At 49.9% G+C, this 13,641-nt stretch overlaps 1 protein-coding gene across 1 annotated transcript; it reads left to right on the top strand.

Moving 5' to 3' along the window:
• The first annotated feature begins 424 nt into the window (after positions 1-424).
• On the top strand, positions 425-1,901 carry LOC144094545 (uncharacterized). The gene is made up of 3 exons (XM_077628463.1): positions 425-628; positions 1,494-1,568; positions 1,644-1,901. The coding sequence occupies exons 1-3, from the start codon at positions 530-532 to the stop codon at positions 1,887-1,889; spliced, it is 420 nt and encodes a 139-aa protein (XP_077484589.1). The 5' UTR covers positions 425-529; the 3' UTR covers positions 1,890-1,901.
• Positions 1,902-13,641: the final 11,740 nt, after the last annotated feature.

The following is a 13,641-nucleotide window of genomic DNA, read 5'->3' as shown; positions in this document are numbered from 1 at the left end:
TAAGTCAGCCGTGAGGGCGCACGTGCCGGTGAGCTGGGTGCAGCAGGCCTGGCGCATATAGACCGTTTACAGAGAGCAGTTCGCCTAGTCGACACTCGCGGCGCCACCGCCGTCGCGACATCAGTGGCCTTCTGGATAGCAGGCGACTGCAGGTGGTGCCTACGGGCTGCTGACTTCGCTGCTGTATCCGCTATGCTCTGCGGCCAAAATGTGGAAAAGCAGAGGCAAAACGTGTTCCGTGTTCGATTGTAAGAACTGCGACGCAGATTTGAAGGTTTGGAATGTATCTGTCTGCGAAACGCACGGGCCTCAACTTCACGAAGATTGAAGCAGAATTGACATCTGAGCTAGTTGGTTGTTCATTTTCAAAAATTATATAAAGCGCACTTAGGACAACAGACAAGGGAGACCAAGGGAGACAGACAAGGGAAGCGCTGTGTTGTTTGGTCTCCCTTGTCTGTTGTCCTAAGTGCGCTTTATATAATTTTTGAAAATTCACGAAGATTGTCCGTGCACTAGGCCTTTTGCAATGCATAGATTTCCGCAAGGAGAGAAGAACAAGTTGGTACGACAGCACTGGATTGCGAATCTACAGAGGAAAGACTTCAACCCCGGCTCATCGGCTAGGGTGAGTACACATGATAAAAGTGAAAACACCGGTTGCTCGGGTTGTTTGCTGACGGTATACCTGTAACGCCGGCAGTCACCTGCGCGCTCGAGCCGCTGTTCAAATGAATTTCTGTGCATGGTCTGACGGAAGGTTTTGGTTTGCCAGTATCGTTTCAGTCACCTTGCATTCAGTGTTCATCTGAGAGTAGGGTAGTACGGCTTAGAGCCTGCTGTTTTAATTGTAAAAATGATCTAACCTAGGACCGAGCTAAACGGGCTGATGTATGTACATGATGTACGTACATACATGTCCGCGTTTAGTCGGTGCCTTTCGAGTCGGCTGTGCATTCGCGCTTGAAGCGTAGATCCTTTGCATTGTAAGTACCTTATCTCTACCATCTCGTTTCGAAATACTTACGCGAACGTGCGGTGCTGGCTGCATTTCATTTTCGCCACAACGGGGAGGTACTACGTACGTGTGTTTGCGCACGTGAGATAGGCGATTTCATATTACGGCCAGAAGCTTTCCAGGCATTGTGCTGGACTTTTTTTCGTTTATGAATATTGGCATCGCACATCCGAGGAATGCTGTTGGGCTATCTTTGAGTGAGTGCAAACGCCGGTTGAAAAAATTTTTCTTGGTTGTGTGCCCCGGTTTATGGAAAACAAAACTTCTCAAATATGCATTGTGAAAATATTATGGTGCAATATTTCTGAAGAGCACAAAGGAGAAGTGCAATGCCTGGACAGTTGCATGAAATGACCATATTACATGTTTAGTTAGAATGACCATATCACATATTTTCTTGTATTTGTGGTGTTTGACGTAGTCCGCTTGCACTGGTTGTCAGAACTTAAGTGGCCTTCATACACATTTCTTGCAGGTATGCTCAGTTCATTTCATTGATGCGCGTCCCTCTAAAGACAACCCGTACCCAACACTGCACCTTGGAACACCGGTATGGCTTTCGGAGGTTTGTTCTGAACTGCAGTTTATTTATTTTTTTGTATTTTCATACTCTGCAATATTTTAGACTGCTCACCACAAGGGAAGAAGGAAGCTGGTGCAGCACGATGTCAAACCTTTGGAGCCTGAGACCTGTTCAACAGCTGAACCTTTGTCACACCATTTATCAGACGAGCAAGATGAAGAGAGTGCTGCAGCTGATGATCACCTGCCTATAAACATTCAGCAAATCCTTCAGCAAATTCTCTGTATAGTTGAGGGATGGTTTGCCATCTGTGTCAGGCATTTCAACCATGTAGTTGTAGACAACTGAAATAAAGAATGATATCAGTACAGTATGTCATCATGTGTGCTTTTTATGTAGCTAGTTTTGTGGTAATAAAACTTTGTCCCCATGCTGAAAGTCGGATGCCAAGAAATCTAGTAAGGTTCTGCATAATACACTTATGCTTTCAGTTGCTGACAAATAATGAAAACATTATTTGTGCCTGATCGGCCGCGTCAGTCATGCTGCGACCCACCGCATATGTTTACGATGGTTGAACGGCTGGTATTAGCTCCTGATGTTCGACTTTGCAAAACCAAAATAAAAGGACTGCTTATTAAATGTCTCCACAGTTCCAACCTTTTTTGATCTAACATGACTGGCGCAGAAGCATGCAGTGAGGAATATTGTCACTTGTGCTGATAGTTTTACGTCGCATTTTACTAGCGGCTGCCAGTTCTGGCTTACTGTCCACGCTGGAAACTTCGCTTATCGTACGCAAGGCTAGCGCAGTAGATTGCGCGATGCCATGCAGCAGCTGTAGGTTAAACGCAGGTGTTGGGGATTTTTTGCAGAATGAGGCCGTTACGAGCCAGCTGCACAAAAAGTACAACTTTGCGCAACTAACTTGTGCTGCAATCAAATCTGGGAAGTTCTCGCTTTAAACTCACGCACGAAAACAGTCATAAGCACACCAGGACAGAAATCCAAGCAGTGTTTTTGGCTTTAGAAAAGCGGGAAAAGACAGACAGCGAGCATACCATCGTCACCAAGCAAAGCGATGTGGCGTGAAGGCTCACACAAAAACAAGAGCAAAGAGTCCTAAAATACAAAAAAAAACAGCGCACTTACACGGCCGCTGAAGCTTCGGCCAAAGCTTGGTGTCATCCACCCATCCTGCATCCATTTTGCGAGCAAAAATAAGTACTATCGCAGTAAAACGCGCTTGCAGATGAGGCTTCCGCACAGGCAGGCAGCGGAGTCAGAAGGCCAGCAATGGAAGAGTGGTCACGTGACCAAATATGGCGGCGCCCATGCTTCCGCGCTGTAAAGCGTCTATAGACCAACCACCAGCACGTGGGCACTGGCGGCGCGCGATGCGGTAGCGGTACGCGCTATGAAAAAAAAAATGGCAGTCGCTTAGCTCAGCTATGCCAGGATAGCGTAGCGAGAGCTGCAGCCGCGCGGTTCATGTTTCGGCCGATATGTGAGATATTGCGCCATTTCCTTCCCCCAAAACCAAATTTTCATACAACGCCGACCCGCCGCGGTGGCTCAGTGGTTAGGGTGCTCGACTACTGATCCGGAGTTCCCGGGTTCGAACCCGACCGCGGCGGCTGCGTTTTTATGGAGGAAAAACGCTAAGGCGCCCGTGTGCTGTGCGATGTCAGTGCACGTTAAAGATCCCCAGGTGGTCGAAATTATTCCGGAGCCCTCCACTACGGGACCTCATTCTTCCTTTCTTCTTTCGCTCCCTCCTTTATCCCTTCTCTTACAGCGCGGTTCAGGTGTCCAACGATATATGAGACAGATACTGCGCCATTTCCTTTCCCCCCAAAACCAATTATGATTATACAATGCCGGTGCACTTTGATGCGTTCAACGGAATGGTAAAGTGTGATCTATCGACGCCTGCCGTGGAGACCGACACCCAAACCGCGGCCGTAAGGGAACGAAAATGAAGTGAAAATTATGTTTAAGGAAAGTGCAATGAAGAAGACGACAGTGCGCCAATACCAACGACGATGAAGATGTTTGGGCGGCCTCGGCGACCGGCTGCCGCGCGCATTGGAGAGCTCGATCTCGCTCTCGACCACTGCCTACCATCCCCAAACCAACGGCCTCACTGAAAGAATCAACCGGACTCTTGGAGGCATGCTTGCCATGTACATTTCCTCCGACGCCTCCAATTGGGATCAAGTACTTCCACTCGTCACTTATGCTTACAATACTGCCTCTCAAGTCACAACCGGTTTTTCTCCGTTCTTTCTTCTATATGGCCGTGAACCTTGTCTCCTGGATACCATCCTTCCGTACCACCCCGACAGCTCGGAATGCACTTTTCTCTCTGGCGTTGCCCGTCATGCCGAGCAGTGCCGCCAGCTGGTTCGCTCGTTGAAGTACCACTCAAGGCCTCCGCACATATGCGAGTGACCGCGGCCAGTCCGCCCATGACTTTCCCACTGACTCGCTCGTCTGGTTGTCTGTGCCGGCTGCCTCTAAGTTTGCAGTTAAGTACCTCGGCCCTTACCGCGTCTTGGAGCGCACGTCACCTATGAACTACACCGTCTAGCCAGTGACCCCATCTTTGGATCACCGCTGTAGGGGCCGCGAAATTGTTCGTCAGCCGGCTAAAGCCATGCTACGACCCCCTTGTCATATCTTATTCTTGAGTCGGCAGGATGGCTCCCTCTTGTCGCCGGGGCAGTTGCAATGAAGAAGACGACAGTGCGCCAATACCAACGACGATGAAGAGGCTTGGGTGGCCTCGGCGACCGGCTGCCGCGCGCACTGGAGAGCTCAAACTTTACTCTGGAAGTCCGTACTGGTGTCGCCGCTGCTGGGTCAGTTTGCGCCACGGTTACAATAAACCGCTCTTCAAAAGGAACTTACACGTCTCGCAGAGGTCCCGGTGGCATCGCATGCGCATGTCATGAAATTGGGTTCTGCCGCGGTGGTTTAGTCGTTAGCGCACTCGGCTACTGACCCGGAGTTCCCCGGTTCGGATCAGACCGCGGCGGCTGCGTTTCGGTGGAGGCGAAACGCTAAAGCGCCCGTGTGTTGTGCGACGTTAGTGCACGTTAAAGATCCACAGGTGGTCGAAATTATTCCGGAGCCCTCCACTGCGGCACCCCTTTTTAAACGGAAAGCTTTTTAAAGCGAAAGCTTTACTGGCCGTGAACTTGCGATTTCGCCTTGGCGGTGCTCCGAGGAGGCACATGACGTCACAACGCGCGCCTCGCCGCGGAGCCGAACCGTTCTGGCTGTGCCAGCGGCGGCTGGCGCACTCGGCGCGAAATAGAGACGTGCTCCAAGTCTCCGCCAGTGCGGTCAGAGTGCGCTGAAGCCGCCGAACGCGTCGGCGGTCAAGCGCAGTTGTAGTATAGAGGGTCTCGCTTTGGCCGACGTGACGTCGCCGTGCAGCACGCGCGCGCGCGTTACGCCGGAGTATAAACGCACCTTAGCAAAGCCTGCGTTTAACCGCTAACCAACGTATTCGGTGGCAGCATCTATGGGAGCCACTGAAACCCCCACACACTCACTGAATAAATAAAAAAAAATTGGCAGTGGCTTAGCTCGACTATACCAGGATATACGTAGCGAAAGCCTTAATATATAAAACAAAAACCCTGTGCCGAGGCTCGGAATCGAACCAGGGCCTTTGGCGCTTGAGGCGGAGGCGCTACCCTTCCGCCACGACGCCTCAAGCTTGAACCATGAATAAAGGCGCATCTAGTGAATGCACTCTTCCGATGCAGAGGTCTCCGCACATTCGCTGCGTATATCCTGGCCTAACAAAGCTAGCTAGGCCATCAGCAATTTTTTTCTTTTCTTCTTTCACTCCCTCCTTTATCCCTTCCCTTAAGGCACGGTTCAGGTGTCCGCCGATATGTGACAGATACTGCGCCATTTCCTATACCCCAAAACCAATTTTTCATAAAGCGCTTCCCGCCGCGGTAGCTCAGTGGTTAGGGCGCTCGACTACTGATCCGGAGTTCCCGGGTTCAAACCCGACCGCGGCGGCTGCGTTTTTATGGAGGAAAAACGCTAAGGCGCCCGTGTGCTGTGCGATGTCAGTGCACGTTAAAGATCCCCAGGTGGTCGAAATTATTCCGGAGCCCTCCACTACGGCACCTCTCTCTTCCTTTCTTCTTTCACTCCCTCCTTTATCCCTTCCCTTACGGCGCGGTTCAGGTGCCGAACGATATATGAGACAGATACTGCGCCATTTCCTTTCCCCCCAAAACCAATTATTATTATTATTATAAAGCACTGGGGAACTTTGATGCGTTCAGTGGAACGGTAGGTGTGATCCATGCAACGCGTGCCGTGCAGACCGACACCCGAGCCGCGACCGTAAGGGAAGAAAAATGAAATGGAAATTGGTTTTTAAGGAAAGGAAACTACGCATGTCTCGCCTGTCTCAGATATCTCGGTGGACACCCGAACCACACCGTAAGCGAAGGAAAATGAAACCATGCGCCGCGCACGTGCTGCCCCGGTCTGGTTTCGCGCATGCGCACTATCGGCCTCCCAGGCCCACAGCGAAATGCTTAACTGGGTAGCGTAGTGTAGCTCTCGCTACAAAAGTGAATGCGGATTAGCTCAGCTAATCAAGGATATACAAAGCGAGAGCTGTCGGTGTTCATTGTGTTCATTGGCATTGGCGTTGACAACGTTCTGGACGCCGAAGATTTTGAGGATCCCAGGGTCAGTGGACGCTTCAATCGTGCTTTGAGGTACGTGGCAGTGGTGAAAGAGATGTGGGCTGCATGTATTAGCGCTGACAACGTTGTGGCAGACACGTGGTACTGCAGCAATAGGCTGCATTGATAGGCTGCAGCGTTTATTGGGTAACCAAGCTCTCGATCAACCGTCAACTTTCACCTGCCAGGGCGGCAGGGTGGGCGCGCTGCCTATCCAGTGTGCTGAACGCAATTAGAGCAGGTTTTTGCTGTTGGACACCAACGCCACGTACATGAAAGCGAGACTGAGGTGTCCACTGACCCAGGGAGTCAGTTGTGCGCCTTTCGTTTTGTGAAAACGAACGGCCTCTGCAACGTGTTCAACGCCAATAAGCCCAATGAACGCCGGCGGAGTAAATTGAAAATTGGGCTTTGGGGAGGAGGAGGATCAAATTTATTTTCAACAAAAGTAGCAGATGGTGTGGGGTTATAGCCCCGTCAAGTGGCCATGAGCCCGTGGCGTTCGGCGACATCTAGGGTCACAACCCGGATCTGTGTGTCCGAGTCGGAACTGAGCAATGCGGCCTCCCACTGGTCTGGATTCGAGAGCTGCAAACATCGAGGAGGGGAGTCCTATAGGGCAAGCCGGGAGTATGTGGGATAGAGTGGCATGTTGGCCACATAGTTGACAGGAGGGAGAGTAGACCCCAGGGTATATGCGGGTATATATCGCGGGGTTGGGGAAGGTGTTCGTTTGGAGTTGCCTCCACGTAACCTCTTTGGGTTTGGTTTTGAAAGGCGCGGCTCGGCGCAGAGGCGGAACACCTGTGGAACGGTGTAGCTGGTTGCTATGGTGACGGCGCATGCGCAGCTGTAACCTCGGGCAGGCACTTCGAAACTCGCTTCTACTAGCCTAATGTAGCTTTCACTACAAAAAAAAATAATGAGCCGACGCTGAGGCAGCGATCGAATATCGAGAGCTAACACACCTAACATAGGTCGCCGGTTCGAATCCCTGCCACGAGGGAGGCTCTAACTTAACTAGAAAGTTTATGCTGCACGAGACGCGAAATCGTATGCCACCATCCGAACACTCTTGCGATAAACGGCTCAGCCGCAATGTACTTATGAACATTCATGAAGGCGTGGAAATGGGGGGTACATAGATCGCCGGTTCGAATCCCTGCCGCGAGCTGACTGTAAGGACTGGTACCGAGAGCATATGTCATTCTCGGAAGCAAAAAAGGCAATGTCATCTGTATACACATAGGTTGTTACCATATAACTGCAGGGAATACTGATAATTAAGATGTTGAAGAGAACAGGGGAGAGACCACACCTTGGGGTACTCCTCTCGCTTGTCGAAATCTGCCAGAGGAAACATCGTTCTGGAAGCAGAAAATTTCTCTGTCAGCCAGAAATCCATAAACACGTGCCGCAAAGTACCTCGGAAGCCCTACAGCTTGTAAACTTTGCAACAGCGTTCAGTGCTCAACTCTGTCATAAGCCTTCGACACATCTAAAGTAAGAAGCGCGGCGTATTGTTTTCGGTGAGAAGCTAATTGTATGCGGCTCTCCAGGCCGGTATGAGCCCACCACATAGAGCATCTTGGCCTGAAGCCTATTCTCTGAAATGACTGATATTATTCGGCCATGCAACACTCTTTCAATTAGCTTTACAAGATTCAATGTTAAAGAAATCGGCTTTATATTGTCTAACACGCAACCGTCTCCGTGCTTTTTAAGTACAGGGATAACCTTCGCTAGACGCACTATTTGAAATCCATGGCCCTCTAAGCGAGTAATTTAAAAGCGCCAGTAAGTCGTCAGGAGATTCCTCTAAAAAAATTTAATCATAGAACAAATGGCATCATCACGGCCAGAGGCGCCCCACTTGGAATAATAATAATTGGTTTTGGGGGAAAGGAAATGGCGCAGTATCTGTCTCATATATCGTTGGACACCTGAACCGCGCCGTAAGGGAAGAGATAAAGAAGGAAGTGAAAGAACAAAGGGAGAAGTAGGTGCCGTAGTGGAGGGCTCCGGAATAATTTCGACCACCTGGGGATCTTTAACGTGCACTGACATCGCACAGCACACGGGCGCCTTAGCGTGTGATGTGCGATGCCAGTGCACGTTAAAGATCCCCAGGTGGTCGGGACACAGTTTTCGAGAGCTCAGCGATTGTTTGGATTGGAAAACGTTTATTTCGTCAAAAGGCAGATACAGACGGCCCGCACTAGATGGCCACCAGCCCATGGCTAGCGGCGACCTTAGCGGCCCACTCGGTGGCCAGGGCCTGAATGCCCGGGTCCGAGCTGACCGGAACGGCCTCCTCCCCCTGCTCAAGAGAAGGAATTTGTACTATATCCTCCGATGGAGGTTCTTCTTTACATTGCCGCAATATATGATCATATGTGGCTGTGCCGCCACAGAACCTGCACTCGGGGTCAAAATCATTCGGATACATTTTTGCCATTTCGTGATTTCTGTTTCGGCTGTCTGCCCTGTTAAGTCTCTGAATTTGTTGTTGTTGTTGTTAGCCTATCAAAAGATGGCACATCCCCACTCTGGGGGATTGGCCAAGAATCGGGTGGCTATTCACCTGAACGCAGTTAATAAAAAGGAAAAGCACGTGGGAGCGCAACACCGGTGAATTCTTCCTCATGAACAGAAAAGGGATGAGAGTTTTGATTTCAAAATTATAAGAATAATAATAAAGAGAGGGATTGAATTTATCTCAATCCGTGATCTTTGTCTTCTTCTACTCTTTTGTAGCGAAAGTTACATTGGCCACGAACTCGCAGTTTCGCGGTGCTCGCATTCCCACCGTGGTCGCACCGCAACACGTGACCAACCATGTGACTGGTCACGTTATCCACCGCGTGACGAACCACGTGACCAGCCACGGCGCCACCTCCTCGCCATCTGGCATGACGTCAGAGGAAAAGCCGCTCGCCGCGCCGTCGGTGTGACGGGGGACAAAGAGGAGCCTAAACCAAGCTATGCCTTTGCTTTCGCTACGTATATCCTGGCGTAGCCGAGCTAAGCCACTGCCATTTTTTTGTGCTTAGCCGTTTTGAGGGTGGTGGCTAAAATGTAATAGTCACTACCTAGTGCGTGCCCCGTGTTGAGCCATTCGACTCCCAGTATACTCCTTGCGAGGTTTAGGTCCGGGGACGTGTCGACGTTGACACTATTACCTAGCCACGTGCATTCCTGCGAGATATTTAATACGGAAAGACACAGGTTTTGGGTCGCTTGCCATGCTATGTTTCCTTTTTGGCTGGCCTTAACGCCTATCCCTATTCCAGATGCGGAGCGTTGAGGCCAACCGTATAGGCTTCTAACCAGTAGTTCCAGAATATCCTTCCCTCTGTCTCTCGGCGGGCTGTATAGGCTGAGAATCGGTTTCCGTAATCTTGGCTCTTTGGCACTATCTCGAGCAGGGCGTAGTCCTCCTTGGAGCTGTCTACGTTGTACTGTATCAGGAAGCGCACCTAAAGTTTGCCGCCACTGCATCAGCGCCGCCTCTCCCCTGGTGGTCATTTCTGAACTTCTGTCCGGGCACGTCGCCGGAAGCGCATTGAGTCAGCAACGTCTCGACTGGTACGCGTGCTGCTCGCACCGCTGGCCTTCTCTCTTTCATTGTGAGCACGTGCTGTCCTGCTCGCAAGTGCACAAAAGAGGGGTTTGCTGCTCGGTGTGAGTCGCGGCGTTCAGAGAGTGGAGAAACTTATTGTTGCGTCGCGGGCTGTCACAGTAGTTCTCAGAACGCCAAGGGCCAAGAGCTGCCCGCATAATTCGACAGATTTCCTGGACATGTCCTACATTCCTGAAAAAAAATTTCAATATTGGTAAATTCTAAGGTACTGTAATGGAAATATTGAAGGCAATGGTCCATCCTTTCAATGCGTAGGAAAATCTTTTAAAATTTTTCCATCGCTCGCATCGAGCGGTTGACGATAGCAAAAACTTTAATAGCAAAAAAAAATGCTACCCTGTAGATGGGATATTGTTATAGTCAAATCTCCCAATATATGAAAAAATGCGTTCATACACGCTTTTTCGTTCAAAAATGCTTATTTGCGGAACTGTTTGGTCCGAATCCGACTTATTGCCCTTATCACTTCGTCGCCGCATTGCCAGCTTTTGCTTGTTTCATAAATTTTTCCATATCTCACTAGGCCGCGCACCCTACGCAGTCCCTCCAGCCCGCATATCTCATCGTCTCGTCATCCTTTTCAAGTTCCCGACCTCGTGCCCGTACTACCACCTTTGCAGCATCATTTTTTCCCCGTACTGCAGCAGACTGGAACGACCTGCCCAACGACATCGCAGCCATCATGTGCTCATCCAAATTTTCCAATAATGTTACCAGTCATGTTTCGTTGTGTTAACACTTGCTCACCAAAATATATGTACCCACCCTCTATGTAATACCGTTCGTAATAAAATGAAATGAGATGGTTAAGAACCAGAGACGGCAAGCCTGGATAACTGCTGTGCACAAGGTGAATTAAGCTTTTTTCTCTGTTTGGTATGTTGCACGTGTAATGTTATTTCTGACCAGTTTCTGCTGTAATTCACTAAGCATGCAATGTTTAATTAGTAGAGCTCGCGCTAAGGAAACTCATTTTATTTTTATTTGTTTCTGCCAGTAAATCTCTCCGCCGGGCAGGTAAGGTAAATCACTATTTTGGAGACTGACATCAGCAGCTTTGTTATGCAGACGCGAGTGAGGCAAGGTCAGTGATCCCATCGTTGTTCCAACGTGTCATGGGTGTGCGTGCACTGTGATCGGCATTAAAATAAATACACCAACCGTTTATCTCAATGAACTAGAGAATTTTTTCTGTTAGCCACGCGAGCAGCTGGTAGGCGCATTTCGTGCATTTTTTCGTTTTTCTCTTCAGCCTCGAATATCGCCTTATGGGCACTTCATTTTATGTTCAAATAAATATTATTTTCATTAATCTGCAGCGAAGAACGTAACGAAATGCCAACAATTAGGCCAACAGAGTTGCGTGCACCGAACTGCTCAGCCACCCAACAATTTTTTTTGTGTGTGTGTGAGAAATGAGGGGATGAAGCCCCTCATTTCTGCCGCAAGGCTAGGCCTATTTTATGCAGAAATAAAGACAAAATTAAGTATTTTGCGAAAATGGCCGCGCGAAAAAAAAAGTGTTTACCTCGAATTCCACATCTAAAATGCACTTGTCATTTACTTGCGACACACATTTCGCCGTTAAGCCTGGACTCCATGTGCGCGAAAGAGCGAGCGACGCGACAAGGCGGCACGGCGACGCTCCCTCCGTTGCTTGTGGGCAACCTACATGCAAGCGAAGGCGGCAGGCGACGCGAACCCGCGACGTGCGCAGCGGACTCAAGCTTAGAAACACGCCCGTAACCTGTTCTCTCTCTTAAAATTTTGTGAGTGTGCCTCATAGTCAGGGCCAAAGGAATATTTCCTCTACGGCAGCGGTGTAGCGCCAGTGGAGATAACCAAGCCGGCGTGCGTGCGGAGACGTAGTTACATCACGGACTCACAGGGGAGGTGTGCTTTCGTTCGGTGCCTGTGCACTCCGGCCAAGTAAAAACACTTCCATAAACTGTCAGCGCAGTCTGATTGTAAGTGAGCAAACTATAGTATACCAGTAAGAATGTGCGCCGCGAGTGTTTCTGCACAGTTGGAGCGCAGCGGCACGGTGGATCGAACGCCGGTACCCACGGCTCGACACGCATCTCTCCCTGCAGTACGCCCGCTCGCGGAGCCCGCTCCAAATGCTGTTAGCCCTCCGCACCCAACAAGTGGATTGTTGTAATTATTTAAATCATGCGGGTCTGCCTCTCAGCTACAAAACCAAATATTTTCTCGACGGTGGCGATGACCAAGACGACGGGCAGGTTTCGTGAGATGTACCCGTGAGAAACCGTGGACAAACCGGAAACGGCTTTGGGGGGCTCTGATTGGCCAGTCGCGTGGGGGACTTCCGGGCGACGCGCGAAATTTTCTGTGGGTGCAGATCCGAGCGACACGGCAAGCGACACATGCATTTTGCTTCGCGCGACGGCGTCGCTCGTCGCTTGCCGCCGTCGCCTTCGCGTTCGCGTGAGTTTTCGTGTACATGGAGTCCAGGCTTTACGAGGTAACGGCGTTTTAGTCGACAATCTTATCCACAGAGTGGACCTGACCCATTAGCAGTTCTTTTTTCAAGTTGACCCTGGAAAAAAGTTCACTGTCCGCTATTTCTTTAAAGCCGCATACCAGAGTGTACTGTACATTTTCATAATCGTCTGACGCTCGTCAGCGCTCAAGCACGAGGGAAAAAGTACACGACTGCGCAAACAGATTTGCAGGCAGGCCATCGCGTGCAATGCATGTGCAGAACTGGCCTTTTTCAAGAGAAAGCGCGCTCCTCGCGCTGCTACTGAATGGGAGGGGTGACCGGCCTATCCGATCAATTGTGGGAAGTCGACAGGAGAGGGGGCTTTTCGCTGGCACCTGCAGCGCCCCCCTGCCGATCTGCGGTCGGTGTGACATTACGCTCCACTAGCGTGGCGCAAAACGTGCCCGTGACGGTACGGCGTCATATCCCGGTGGTAGGTATGGTGTGTTTCCCGGAAGTTTTGCTGCTTTTACTGCCCGCTAGCTTCTTGTAACGCATTAACATCTGGCGGACGCTTTATGTTTTATATATGGCGCTGCAAGTTCCCCGCTTAAGGCGGAAGCCTCTGCAGTTCCACTGGCACACATCAATTTGCTGTGCCATGATGTTGCGCAGCGATTACTGGCTGCAGACCAGGCAACGGAGGAAGGCGTGCCTCCAGTTCACTTAGTTTTTCCATCACTCGTTGGAATTGTGACCTCATAAAAATTGTCCAATGTGCTGACAAATCTCGGAGGAGAAGAAAAGCCGAAAACCGATGCTCAATTCCTCTGCACATCTCTTCTAAAGACTTAAAAAGTTCCGCGGTTGTCTGAACTAGGTAGACTGTGTTCATGGCGGTCGGGATTAGTTTCCTGGACTTAAGGTAATTACATAGAGCACGCCTATTATCAGATTTAGAAATAAATTCGTAGTGTGGAGTATCGTACAACTAATTCGCACGAGACACGGCGTGCTTAAACGTAGCCGCAATGAACTTACAATCAATCCAATTTTTCGGGGCACTGATTGTGTAGAAGTTCCTTCGATGCAAGTGCACTCTGCGCTTCACCAAAAACATGGCGGCTGTCTCATATTTGCCTGGACCAAGAGCTCAGATTTTTTTCGATCTCCAAGGAAAACTGAACAAGGGGGATGACATTGTCCCCACTGTTCGAATTACATAATGCTTGAATGATTTAAATTGAGGATATTTTTAAAGCTTTTGAAATTTATGAAGGTGCG

This window comes from Amblyomma americanum, chromosome 6 (assembly GCF_052857255.1).
Source record: "Amblyomma americanum isolate KBUSLIRL-KWMA chromosome 6, ASM5285725v1, whole genome shotgun sequence".
NCBI lineage: Eukaryota > Metazoa > Arthropoda > Arachnida > Ixodida > Ixodidae > Amblyomma > Amblyomma americanum.
Note: the sequence above shows the minus strand (reverse complement) of the source record. Positions and strands in the feature narration are given on the sequence as shown.

What these genes read in the sequence shown, in the direction of transcription:
- LOC144094545 (XM_077628463.1), top strand. Translation starts at nt 530, where the DNA reads ATGCATAGATTTCCGCAAGGAGAGAAGAACAAGTTGGTACGACAGCAC. An exon ending in ACCCCGGCTCATCGGCTAGG is followed by an intron (nt 629 to 1,493) that starts GTGAGTACACAT and finishes CATTTCTTGCAG; the next exon opens with GTATGCTCAGTTCATTTCAT. An exon ending in CACTGCACCTTGGAACACCG is followed by an intron (nt 1,569 to 1,643) that starts GTATGGCTTTCG and finishes GCAATATTTTAG; the next exon opens with ACTGCTCACCACAAGGGAAG.